This window comes from Aulonocara sp. 'chitande type north' Nkhata Bay, linkage group LG17 (assembly GCF_057382095.1).
Source record: "Aulonocara sp. 'chitande type north' Nkhata Bay isolate Kocher_YH1m ecotype deep benthic linkage group LG17, A_spYH_male_GT1.1, whole genome shotgun sequence".
In the NCBI taxonomy this organism is placed as follows: Eukaryota; Metazoa; Chordata; class Actinopteri; order Cichliformes; family Cichlidae; genus Aulonocara; species Aulonocara sp. 'chitande type north' Nkhata Bay.
Window position 1 is genome coordinate 28,645,181 of NC_141360.1, and position 14,040 is coordinate 28,659,220.

The 14,040-nt window shown below is 38.4% G+C and overlaps 1 protein-coding gene across 2 annotated transcripts in view; it reads right to left on the reverse strand.

The window, feature by feature from the left end:
* Positions 1 to 4,673: 4,673 nt before the first annotated feature.
* The window catches only part of apaf1 (apoptotic peptidase activating factor 1), a 45,360-nt gene continuing 35,993 nt past the window's right edge, over positions 4,674 to 14,040 (reverse strand). For both annotated transcript variants that reach the window (XM_086269341.1, XM_086269342.1), the window contains one exon: positions 4,674 to 6,254. In XM_086269341.1, coding sequence (XP_086125467.1) covers positions 6,108 to 6,254 — 147 coding nt within the window. In that variant the 3' untranslated portion in view covers positions 4,674 to 6,107. The remainder of the gene's footprint in view (positions 6,255 to 14,040) is intronic.

A 14,040-nucleotide genomic window follows, 5' to 3' on the forward strand; every position in this document is an offset into this window, starting at 1 on the left:
GCATGCACAATTGCACGTTGCAAAGCCACCAGCCTGAGAAATAGCAAACAGAGAAAATTAATGAGAGGAAAGACGTGTAAAGCGAGAGAACAGAGGGAGAAAGAAAACAAAATGAAAGTCTTAGACAGCAGACAGAAAGCCGGAGGGGAGCTTAGTTCTTTTGAAACGGACCCTTTTTAAATCTCCTGGGAGTCCACGTTCGACTGCAGACCTCTCACTGAGGAACTGGGGGGGGGGTTAAATATCACCCTCACATTAGCCTACACCTCTGAATAGTTAGTGCTTCTTAAGGAGACTAATTTTACATTTGAATGGCTTTTTAGAGGAGATAATGTTATTCAGGGCGCAATTTACTGAATCTGGATATCCACATCAGTTTTATCACATCTTTTCTTTGTGTTCCTTTCAAAATTAATTAAATCTAAATGCACGTGAAAATAAAATGACGCAAGGACACACTTTTGAGAGATTTTGACAATTTTTCATGCTCAGTAGCACAGCGGGAGAGTGGTTTTTTTTTTAGCTCCTGAGACATTAAAAAGCAGCCAGTATTCAGGGGAAAAAGAATGACGCCTCAACTTGCCTTTCTTTACCCCGAGTCTGCTGTATCGAATTAGTACTTTACAGCATGACAGGCATCAAGAAAAGAAGCCCCGGCCTTGCTGCAACCATGAGGGGGAAGGTGGTGTCAGTGGTGTGTAGACACTCAGACAGCCAGATAGCTGTAATTACTTCAGGAGACGACAAAGATTAATTAAGCAAGAGGGAGCAGAATTAATGAGGTTAGCACACCTCAACCAGACTTTAAAAACTTCACACCACTGCCGTAGAGACTGCAAGAGTCACTAATATTTCCCCGTTTCTCATTTTGTTGTTACATAAATATGCATTCAGAGGGAAAGTAAGGCTGTTTCAAAGCATGCAGTGACCTAATCCCAAACGTAATCCTACCTTCAGGGGCTAACAGTATCAGGAATGTTTAATTTGCACTTGAAGGCATAGGGCTCACAGTTGATTACTCCATCCAGGTGTAATTGCGAGCAAGATACGAACAGCAGCAATTTAAGATGCCCATTAGCGTATAGCTCACTGAATGCTAAATTCAGACAGTTGGGCTCTTAAGACAATGTGTGTAATTGCAGCTTGAGCATGATTAAAACCCTCTCCAAATAATTTTGTCTTTCTCTTGGAAATATCCAGCTCAGGGTTAGCTGAGAATATACAACCTGATAAGTAGGCTCGTGCAGCAGAGAACTCGAGTGTTTACATCACCCACAAAACGACAGCATATAAATAGAAAGCGCTGGAGTCTGACAGACAACTGGCAACGATGCTATAGCATGTCATATGGCTGCTCTAAGACTGATCCTGTTCCCAAATCTAAACGACAGCCGTGATGCACTGCAGCACACTGAATGACTGAGCACCCAGAGACAAATGGTTTCAAGTTTAGTCAGGATATAAGTAGGTAATGTCGTCATGTTTTTGGCCAGATAACGAGGGCTGTGTTTGTGTCAAGGTAGAGCTCAGTAAATTTATAGACAGGACAGATTTACTATGAGTATTCAAAGCTGGTTCTCAGGATGAAAAACAGGTGGTGAAGTCATGGCAGAGAAAATTTACCCAATGAACAGAGCTTGGCAAAAGATGGCTGGAGGATGTTTCATGACCTCCAAACTGAATTGATGGTTTCTGCCTCTGCCTTATTTTATGATTTCATTTTCATTTTATTTTGCTCAAAATAATTTGACGTAATTGTTTGACAGCGCTTACATCAACTTCAGCTTCTCAATTAGCTAACTTATGAACCGTCATGGCTGTGTGCAGGCAGGCAGGAAAAAAGGACCCAAAATACTGGACTCAAGGAGGCAAAGGTGAACTTAAAATACAGAGCTTTTTGTGGGTTCTTCTTTCTTGCAAGGAACACATATTTTGAAATATCTAACAATTACGACCTATTTCCACATGAGTGTGTGGAACAACTTTACAGTGAATAGTATTTCTAGTATTATGCAGTCTTTCATTTCCTGTTAGCAAACTAAATACAACATAAAAGACAATCCTAACTTTCTGATCTAAAAAGTGAAGCCAAAGTGGAAGTCTTTTGCACCTACATTATTTACAAAGTCCAGCAGGGGTCAAAAAGACTTTATGCTCTTAAATCTATAGACCATCAAATGGTTGGATTACCTCTACAGCATGCCATCAAGTTTGGCAAAGGCCTGGTAACGAGCCATTCATTTGATTAAGGTGTGTTGGAACAAGGATGCGTCTAAAAGCTGCAGGACAGTAGCTCTTGAGGACTGGAGTTGGACACCCCTGGTCTAGACCTTTTGTAAAAACCTTCTTTCTGAGTTCATGATCTTAGTCACACACCTCTTGCTCATCACATCCGATTTGAAAACACCATGTCGGTGACAAAGTTGATGCTCGTGTCAAGACTTCAGAACACGAGACTGCACTGCACAAACCAATGGGTGATGATACAGGAGCTATGTTTTTTCTGTGACTTTTCCACCTACCAGAGTTCAACTTGAGGGGGGATTTCAGCTGAAAAATCTAATGTAACTGCCCATCCAGTTATTTGTCCAATTTGCCCACCTTTACATGATATATTTCAGTTACATCCTTGCATCAGAACACATTGATGTTTAAACTAAGAAATGTGTGCCAAAAAATGCATCCTATGAAACCTTGGCATGCGTTTTGAGTGATGTGCGCACCAGTATTGGCCAAATGTCAGTATTGCTAACATCAGCTTTGAGTTCTTTCATTAACCACTGCTGATGTTTATCTATTGTACCAGATCGATTTTATGCTGACTAAATATTTCCAATTAGTTTGATGAAAAGCTGAAATCCCACGTTTCACAATCAGTACAAAAAAGTGGTGTCTCTGGACACATTTGTTAAGATAACTGATTATTCTAAACTGGCCATGGATGTGAGGTAAAAACTGCATGAACTTATGTTTAAATGTGGCTTGTAGTCTGAAATGCTTTCATTGAAACAAGAACTCTATTTCCAGTTACTAAGATGCATTTTTGAACTCATATTCAATGCACAAAAAGTTCTGGCAGGAATAAAATAATGAACACTTTTAAAATATATAGATATATAATAAAGGTTATGCCAGATTTATCCCAACAAAGATATATTAGTACCAATTACATACCCTGAAAAAACTTCTAGCATAATTAGAAGTGTTGGAATCATAAAAAATAGCAAAATTTCTGAGAGGTGAGTTTGAAATTGATGTGAACAAAAGCAAAAATGCTTCTATTGTGCACTCAATATATTTAAAGCAGACATGAAACGCTGGGAAAAGAGAGAATATTTGATTGCATAAAATAGCGCTTTAACGCATGATGCTAACATTTGCTTTACCAACTATATTATGAACAGCCAGTCCTCTAACTCCAGTCTCTTAGGTTTCACTGTTTATTAACTGCAGTACATATTCTACCTGATCCACCTGATTCTGATTAATTATCTAGTATTTAGCTACTTTTAAAACTGAGCTCATTCAGTAAAATGGAAGTCATCTGATGAGTGGAAATCTTTAAGCAGGGGTGTCCAACTCCAGGCCTCAAGGGCCGGTGTCCTGCAGGTTTTAGATCTATAAATCCAAAACAGATAGATACAGGAGCAGCATAAATCATAAAAATTGTATAATCTTTTATAAAACAACATTGTTAAAAGTGCTACAGGTCTACACTGAAGGTCTTATAATGTAAGGCTGTGTGAAAATGTATATAGTGATACAACAGTGATAAAATAATAAAAAGGTTAAAGAAATAAAAAAATAAAATAAAATAAAACTGAGATTGTGAAAAAGAGAATTCTGGCAAAGGTCCTTCATAACATATGCGCTATAAATATGAGAGCAGCAAAGAGGCTTGATACAGGAGTGTCTGTGGAGTCTTATGTCCTGACAGGTGTGTTTACCTGTCACATAAGAAGAGCTCTTGTGAAGTGTTATAGAAAGCGGCTGGAATGATTTCCTGCAGCGTTCTTTATGGCAGCACGGTCGAATAAGAACCAGCCTCTGCTATCTCTACAGTGTGAAATGGAGAGGTGATGGTTCGTTCAGTGACCTCCTGTCCCTCACTGACTAAAATGCCTCAAGATTCTGGACAATGGTAGACTGAGCCAGTTTGTTATTCTGTTAGATATAAAGATGGGAATTTTTCCTGCACATGAAAAATAATGAACTCAAGAGGAAGATTTCATATCTTCTGCTAAGAAAAAAATCACCAGTATTTGTACTTTTTTCCCCAGATGAGCAGAAAAGCAAAACAGGTAAATGTATAGGCTCCTAATCACTGCGCACATGAATTGAGCCCATTCTCTGTTACATTACAGATCAAAATATTTACTCAGGGAAAAATATCATTGCAAATTTGATTCCAGACAGTTGAATAAAGAGAAGCTGATTTTGAATCATTCTGGAAGGCAAGTCAAGCAAATCCTTCGTCCCTACAATGCAGGCCATGTGAGGATGAATCATGCTGTCACTGTGCCTGAGAGCAGGGCTCTCGCTCCTCATGGGGAGCGTCAGACGGCAGGAAGGAGGAGGTTTTATAGGGCAGAGCACACCAGGTCTTAACCATAAATTTAGCGCCTGCTAAACAAAACACAACTAAAAAGAAAGGGGAAACACACACATACAACTTCACAGCATATGTGATTTATTCTTAATAAATTACATTTTCCATTGAACCACATCATATAACAGTTTACATCCTGAGCTGATATCAGTTAGAAGGAAATTTGATGATTGAACAGCAACTTTAAAAAAGCACCAATCAGGAAGGGCACAGTGTGAGAATAACACAAGCATTATTGAATTTCATCCTTACTTTGATTTATTCTTTTTTTGTGCTTATTGCTCCAGCTGCACATGGAGTCCACACCTTTCTCACTGACGTGAGTGGTTTCGATAAAGGTACAGGGACACTTGCCTCTCTCAGTAAAACCTCAGAATTTTCACTCAAATTAAGGATTTGTTTTTCAAGTCACATTAAGAAAAGCATCCTTAAAGATTGTAACTACTTTTTCCAAGTGCTCTCAACAAGTGAAGGCTCAGTAGTAAGACAGCGTGCAGTAATAAGTAATATCTAAAGTTAAAACAGTTATATAGTTATATGAAAAAAAGGCAATTAAAGCAGAAAAATGTCTTAAGACTGGCAACATGAAATTCGAGTATAAATTATAAATCACATGCTGTGATTATATTTTATAGAAAACATTTCCTTTGATCCACGTTCAAAAGTACAAACAGTTCTGACATACAAATAACCTCTTCAGCTTTGAAAAGAATTTAATTCATAAAAACTTTATCATGCTATCCATTTTTAATGCTCATCAAAGTGCACCAAAAGCTCCAAATGTGCTGGTATGTTTAGAAAGTGTTGACACAAAGCACACATACCCTCTGTTACCCACAGTATGTGCATTCACGGAAAGGCTGCAGTGTCTAGAAACGGTTTGAAACTGTCAATGATGAATACTGACCCAATGCAGAAGTTCGAAAGCATCACAGCACAGACAAACCAAACTCACTTCATCACTTCTAACAAATCATAGGACGTCTATGATAGCTTTTACGATTACATACATACATACATACATACAAAAGTGGAAAATCTCTTGCACATGTGCAATCCTCAACCCCAAAAAACACATATTTTTCATTTAAATCTTTCATCTGTTGGTAAATAGTAGTGATAGAAAAAAAATGGGTTTGAGAAGAACCGATGATCAGGTTTGCTGGCTTTTTAGAAATCAGTGTTACCTTTTAAATGCACCTCTTTGTGTTTAAAAAGATGTGTGTAATGCAGATTCAAGGAAGAAGATTTCACAGTGCATCATTTAAAGCTGGCGCAAACTGGTCATGTGACCCCAGCAAAGTGTATTTGTCTAATGCTCTCAAGGCTATTGTTACTGACTGTGCAAAGTGAAAATGTAAACTGTTTTTCTTAGATGCGCAGGGCGTTTAGCGTTGGACAAGTCTGCATACATTATGCAATTGAGCAGTTCTTGCAATAAGCTGGATGATGGTGTCTGTTTCTGTCATCTTTTGGAGCGGTGCCGGCGGCGTTATCGTCACACCACTCTCTGGAGGATGTAGAGGATGCCGATATTGTCGATAGTGACGAAGGTGGAGAAGTCAGATGACACGTGTATCTTCTTTAAGGCGCTTCCCGTTGTATAGAAGGTCTGCAGAGCTTTGCCTGTCTTCACTTCCCACCACTTGATATAAAGAAGAAGGACAGAAAAACAAGAACATGTTCAAATCATTACGTTTGACCCAAGGGTATCTGAAAGAACAAGAAGTTATGTACAAACCATTGAAGAAAATATGTATTTAGTTACATTTCTCTGGAACAAGTAAATCAAGGCAGAAGTCGTGTAATGTACATTATGATTTGTCTGATTCATGAAACAAAGACAACAACAAAAACTAAAAAGACTCAGTAGTTTACGATGGCTGCCCAGAAGACCATTTCGAATTTAATATTCTAAAATCTCCAGACTCAAACTCACGCACACACCCACAGGCTCTCTCAAATACTTCGATGGAGACCCATAAACACACCACCCCCTGCAGCTTTTTTGAGTTATTCTCTTTAATCTCAGTTTAAAGTTGACATTTTCCATTGAAGCTCCTTCTCACTGGGATGAATCATCAAAGGCACATCAAGTCAATCATTAATAGCTTGGCATGAGTGTGTGTGTGTGTGTGTGTGTGTGTGTGTGTGTGTGTGTGTGTGTGTGTGTGTGTGTGTGTATGCATTCAGCGTTTACAATATTAGGCACGATGATGACACATCAAAACAAGAAACGATGCCCCTTCCAGCTAAATAAAGATGGCGTGACTTTTTTAATAGGTTTAATCTTTAGTAGCTGAGCATGTTTTTGTTATGAACCTTTAGCTGCTCTGAGTGTGGGTTAATAAAGGAAAGCAGGCGAATCCCTAAGTCTATCGACAGACTGCAACAGAAGAGGTGGCAGCAGCAGATTGCTGGCTTATAGGAGGTGCGCACACTCACGCACACACACAGCCCATTAATCACACAAACCCTACAGCAACTTTAAAGTGAGCTCATTTGCATACCCCCCAAAAAGGCATCGCAAAAAAAATGTGGCAAGGTTCCTTTTGTTCAGATTTTCACGCTGCACCACTGTGTGTGTGTGTGCGTGTGTGTTGTTGTTGTTGCTGCTGCTTCAAGGCACTGGCAATACTTGTTCACTAGACTTCCTTCACTGTTACTATTGGCTGCTAAGATCTTGGTAGAAAAGACAACAGAGAAGACTCCTATAATAGTCTCCTAAAATGTCATATTTATAATTTATAATCAAAGCAGTTGCTTTAAATTGGTGACACTTGCCTATACTAGTTAATGTCCTACTTAATGTCCTATATGGTGCAGGTAGATGATTTCATCTTAACTAAGCCCCCGTGTCAGGATTTTGACTTTAAAAGAAAAAGTATCCACTACTTTAGCACTGGGGGAAATGGAGACAGGAGTATCTGGTATTAAAACAAACAAACCAAAAAAAAAAACAATCTTATTGTCTGCAGGGTGAATAATTTTAAATCTAGGTTATTTGTGACCCAGAAGATTAAAGATGTTTTTTTAAATATAGTGCAATGTGGTGCATTTTTCCATTAACATCCTTCTTTAATTGCTAAAAATAATCTTCTCTCTCATGCCCAGACTTCTCCTGGTAGCCCAGCACCTGGACACACTACTATGAAATATTTGTGGTGAATATGAGACAGTTTCTACTGAGTTTAAATGGAACAAAAAGCAGGTCGGGTTACACTTAGGTTATTTTAAGCCCCCCTTTTTGTGGTTTTCACATCATTACACAGCTCGTATCTGACAAGGAACCCTTATGGAAATGGAAATAATGTCTCCATCTCCTTCGTCTATATTCAGCCATAAATCAGACAAGAAAATATTTCACAACATATTATATTAAACATACTTTGTCTAACAAAACATTTGCATACAAAGGCTGCTTTACATAAAAGCTATTAGTACAGATTTGTTACCTTGAACTTCAAAGCTATGCTATGTAATTTGCTACTGCCTTCAAGGCTAAACGTGACCTGAGAGTAAACATGACTTTATGTCAAAGCAATTAATTCCTACATGGTTCATAAATGTGAAGAATGAATGTGAATAGAGAGAGACAGGAATAAGCATGCAAAATACCTTCCTCTCGGATAACACAAGAAAAACTGAAGTTGATACAGAGGTCATGGAGGTATATCATCAATATAATGTGGAGCAACAGCCTTGCTTCTCCTATTTTTGTTCTTATACGCAGTGGCAGCAGTTTATGCATATGCATATAGGGTGTATTTAATACAAGGCCAGCTACAAGTGTGGCCTGACCTTAGCTTTTAAGTTGAATAAAATGAGGTTTGATGATGATCAATACAAACTGAATTTCTCTTTGACAAGAGTCAGGAGAAACAGAAAGTATATAATAAAGGGAAGTATTAAAATCAAGGTAAAGTTATTGGGCACATTTTTTACAGCAGGAATCATATTTCTAAGCAGCTATCTGCATTCTAAATTATGTAATCTGTAGGCAAAATACAATTTCTACATGTAGCCAAAGCCCTGTTTAAGTGGGGCTTTGACTGCCGGACTGCACACCCAAAACTGTCTGCTATCATCCACAATAATTCAGCTTTTTATTTACCTTTTTTTTTTTAATTCCATACACAAGAGGCCCAGAAAAATTGCCCCCACAGACAAGTCGGCAGACTGCCCGATGGCTTCCCAGATTGCAAGGGCACGATCAACCCCACTGTGCAGGTTATCCCTCCTCAGAGAGTTTTCTTTAGTTATCTCCCAAACTTGAAATCAAGCAGCCAGGCTGTGCTAGAGACCTCTAAGGAGGCAAAAAACAGAAGACGCCTGACAGAAGACTGTTAGGTTTCATTTTACAAAAAGCTGCCTGAGTACTTGACCCACTTCAAGCTTCTCCGAAATAGTGAGACCTCAAACAGTCCACTCAAAACTTTTTTTTTAAATTTTTTTAAATCAGGCGGCCTTAGCAGAATTGTCATTCAATCATCAATAGAGCTTAATCAGTCAGATCCCAACACATTTATCTAATGATGGGCTTATCACACTACCCCCCAAAAACGCCTGGAATCTACACTACTTAGTGTAAAAAGGTCAGCTACAGCAAACTGGTGGAAAATTACCATTAGAGAGAGTCTGGCTAACAAGATTTAAACTCGAGTACCGATGACCTTTCATCCTGTATCTCAGCAAAGAGATTTTCAAGGTCAAACCATGATGCCTACAATACAGCCATGAAACAACACAAAAACACGATAGAGGTGGGATCAATTTGATTGGTGAGGCGACAAACCGAGTATATACCGCAGATACCAGAGGAGGGCAGAGACACACTTGGCTAAAGCCTAATTGCATCTGAAATGAAACAAAGATGGCTGCTGCCTGTCAAAGAGCTGACAGCTCAAACAAAGAAATAATACTGAGACGCCTGCTGCGCAAGCACACAAACACATATATGAAAATAAACAGACCAATAGACGGACTGAAACAGGCGAGGAAGAGAGCAAACAGAGTCGAAAAACAAGACTGAGCCTCCCAGCAAACAACGGCTGCAGACGAATGATGAAACTCTTTGACGAAATTGATAATAAGGGGAGTAAAAACTCTATAACTCCAAGTGGTTATAAACAGGGGATTAGCAGAGAGACGCAATGTATGGAGAAAAGAGCTGGTGCAAAATGAATGTTTAAAAAAGCCCGTTGGCTTTGAGGAAGGACGACGGGAGATGTGTGGAGTGAAAGTGTGAAAATCATTTCAGAGTGAGTCTAGATTTACTAGGAGGAAAAAAAAACTTAGCCAGAAAATCGCTATGTTTAATCATTTACACAGGAGGATGAGGATGAGACTATGCTGGGTGGCATGCATATTTATAGTTTTATGTGACAGGAAGGAAAGTGAGCTTTTTCCAAAAGCTGCAGACGGGAGAAAGGTAAATGATAGGTGAGCAAATCCAGACAGATAAAAGATGCTGAAAACAGTAAAACATATTTCACATTTGTCATAACAACTGTTTCTTCTCTCTCGTGGGAATATGCAGCTGGGTTTTGCGTTCGTGTGTCACATGGAGGGCCCATATCCTCGGAGCAGATGGCTGATGTGCTGACATAAACACCATCTCCGTGAGACCACTGATATATGGGAGACAGCTAGTGATGCGTGTAGATGCTAAATAACTAAACTGGAGTTGCTTGCTGGGTGTTCTGTGTGTGTTTGGTGACCACTTTGGGTCTTCTTTGTGATGTAAGACAACGCAGTCTGTAGTGAAGCTGCTGAAAGCGGAGGGAAATGGGTTTGTGACAATGTTTGCATGTACAATATGCAAATGCAAAGAAGACAACGCACAGGTGAGGCTAAGTGGAAATTCAGCGTATTCAGAGAATGCATCAGTGCATCAACATGGAAATAATATACAAGCAAAACCAAGTGTAGGTTACACAAATACTACAACTAAAAACACGGGGGATTATTCATTAATAATGGACTTCACTTATATAGCATCCGCCTGCCAGGCAGCTTAGCAAGCAGAATTATGATCTGAAGGCAGTGTTGTGCCAAAAGGAGCTCTATAAACACAGTATAGGATCCTCTTGTTAGCCTTTTTCTTTTAATTAATTAATTTTATTATTCACATTAGCTTACATATAGTTTAGCAATATTTGAAGACACTTTCGACCACAGACACATTAATATATTTCTTTTTCTATCACAGAACCCCCCAAGGACACTTTGCCATGCATACTGGAGGAGCAGCAGGTTCAGTTGTCAATGTTTATTTTTATTCATTTCAATTTTATTTCATTTATATAGCATAAAATCACATATTATCCTTTAACGTTGGAGAGAAAATCCCAACAATCAGACGATCTCTCATGAACTCTTGGTGGCAATGGGAAGAAAATAAAAAAAACCTCCCTTTTAATTCTCACTAAAATAAAAGCTTTATCAAAAAGGAAAGTTTTAAGCCTAGTTTTACTTTAGAGAAGGTGTCTGTCTGCTGAAACTAAACTAGGACCCTGATAGCTGAAAGCTCTGTCTCCCATTCTATTTAGAAAAACTCTAGAAACCACAAGAAAGCCTGCAGGCTAAGAACAAAGTTTTCTAGTGGGAGACCACCTTCATCTACACTGAAGACAAAATTATAACAAAACAATGCTGCCAAACAAGGCCAACATGGAGGTGTTGTGGGAAGATCCTGGTTTTGTCATGTCACTTTTTACTGGGCTGAGGTACAAATAAAGCATCACCTGACACTAGAATATGTGAGAAGAGAGCCGTGGTGGTGCAGTACAGTATAATATTGTAAACGCTGCACTTTAAATGACTGACTTCTGGAATAGCTTTTGGAAATAGCTTTTGGAAATCAGGAACTCAGTTGGCATCCTGTGGCTTCTTACACTTACACTTCTTGCACGTCTCATTCCAGTCCCTGAGGGCCTTAGGCAGCCACAGGAGCAGAAACCATCAGTTTCTGGGTAAAACCGGTGAGCTTGTAGTACATTTTTATTGCCAGAGAAGGACAGGGGGAAACTGTTATGTAATAAATGAATAAATAAAAAACTCAAAAAAAGAACATAAAACAAAAAGAACTTCCTTCTGTAACCATCAAGGGAAAGTGAAGCAGCAGTCCAAAAGCTATTATCCCTGATAGCAAATGATAGAAGTTATACCAACAATCAGTGGGAGTACAAATGGCACTGGATGAAAAGCACAAATATTTATGGCATCTCCTTTGACTAAAACGTGATGTCAAAACAATGGCCACTGATCCCCTTATCAATACAGCCAAAGCATTCTGTAGATTCAGATAGTGTCAAGCTCACATACACAGAGGTTAGAATGACATCTGGGGAAGGCCTGATAGCGTCTGTGTGAATGTGAGTAACCCCAGTTCATCTCAGGCAACAACAGAGGAGAACCAGACTGGCTCAGACAGGCCCTCACCATTAGCTGTGGTGATTCTAAATAGGTCTGCTTATTCGGGCTACCTGAGGGAAAGTCAGGATTGCTTATGTAATAAAAAAACAAAACAGTTTTTATATTCATTTGAGGACCAGAGTGATGCTTATGTGTGAACACAGTTGGGTCTTTTAGAAGGGAGGAAGGAGGTAATTCATCTTCCTCTTACATAAATAGAGTCCAGGGGGAATAAGTACAGTTTCTATGCTAAGTAGAAATAAGAAGAAAAGTATCTAGAGCCAGACCACAAGGAGTGGACGCTGGAGAGGAAGAAGATTTTTAAAAAAAAAAGAAAAAAAAAGGGACCAACCAGAGGTGATTTTGTAAGGCCACCTCCATTTCATAAAGAGAAAGTGAGGGATTTAGCGTGTGAGCAGGTCATGAGTCTAGCAGAGAGGCACACAGTGCGACTCTGAGGCTGAATTATTTATCCAAGGTTCCGCTGCTGAAATATTGATGCTCAGACAATCCTCTACACATCTCTCCCTCACATGCTGGCTTTCTTCCTTCACTTTTCTCTCACCAGCATTCCCACCAGCTACTCCTTATTCACTGCAGATAAACCAGAACCACCCCCCCCTCCCAAAAAATGGAAATGAATATGGATTCTGCAGAGAAAAAAATGAAAAGCAACAAAGACACATCACATCATTGAATTTTTTCCCCACTTTTCATCCTCAGTGTCTTATTGTTCTTTGTCATGTATTCCCCGACTTTATGATTTAAAAATGTAGCAAAGATAAATGAAAAAATATATATATGCAGATCAAGAGACTCCATAACAGGGAAAGAACAAGAAACATCAAAAGAAATGGCGAGAGACAAAAAATTTACTTGATGGATAAAAGAGCAGCTGGGGATTAAGAAAAGAAGACAAATATATAATTTACACTTAGATTATGTGTGAAACTGGCAAAAAAAACAACGAGTGAAAAGAGGAGAGCTAACTTCAACAGAAAATCTTGTTTTCACATTAACAGTTTGGCCCAAAGCTAGAAAGCTGTGACGAGTGAGCTTCATTTGATTTAATCAGAAAATTACTGTTACATTTACAACACATACATGTAACAGCTATTTTATACATTTATAATAAATCATTTGTTGGGTTTATAAGGAAAGGGCAGGTGTGACCATTTAAATCTTGATTTTATTACAAAAAAATAATAAAAATCAGATTCTACAGCAACAGAAATAAGTGGCCACGCTTAATTTAGAAAAAGTAAACAACAATGAAATCATAGCTCCAACCAGCAGGGCTGGAAGGACAGATGGTGGTGATAACTGTGATTCAAACAAGATAAAAAAGACTGAACTAACTTTTGTTATTTTTCCTTTCTAAGAATTTTCTAGAGCAGTGAAAACAAGAGCAATGTGCAAGCTTTTGTTTTTTGCTCCGTTTTAAAGCACAATTGTTTATTATTCTTTGATTTAATTATGTGGATATGATCCATGTGTAGCATTTGTTTCACTGTTTGGCAAAATTTGTTTAAATGTTTAGTAATAAAGTAGTAGTAGTAATAAATAAAAATAATAAAACAATAATAGTTATTTCAGAATATTCTACGTATATTCGTATTTCTATGACTTTAAATTGTTATAACCTGTTACTCTGATGTGCATAACAAAGTCCTAAAAAATGAAACAACTATACTCACAAAGTATCCCATGCCAATATGTTCTTGTCAGTCTGATAACCTGTTCTCATACGGCAGTCTCATCACTTTGACCTTCAGATTAATCGATTGATCTTATATTTATACAGTAATTTCTATATGTTGACAATATCACACTGGTAAGAATCATAGTTTCTAAGCTAAAAGGCTTTCTATCAATTTTGGATCCAAAAATTATTAAATTGACCTTGAAGACCTTGGTGGATAGAAGCCAATTTGAATGGACTGTTAACAGACAAAATAACACGCACGCACACAAACTCTACCATAAACATAACCTCCTTAGTGAAAGCAATAAAG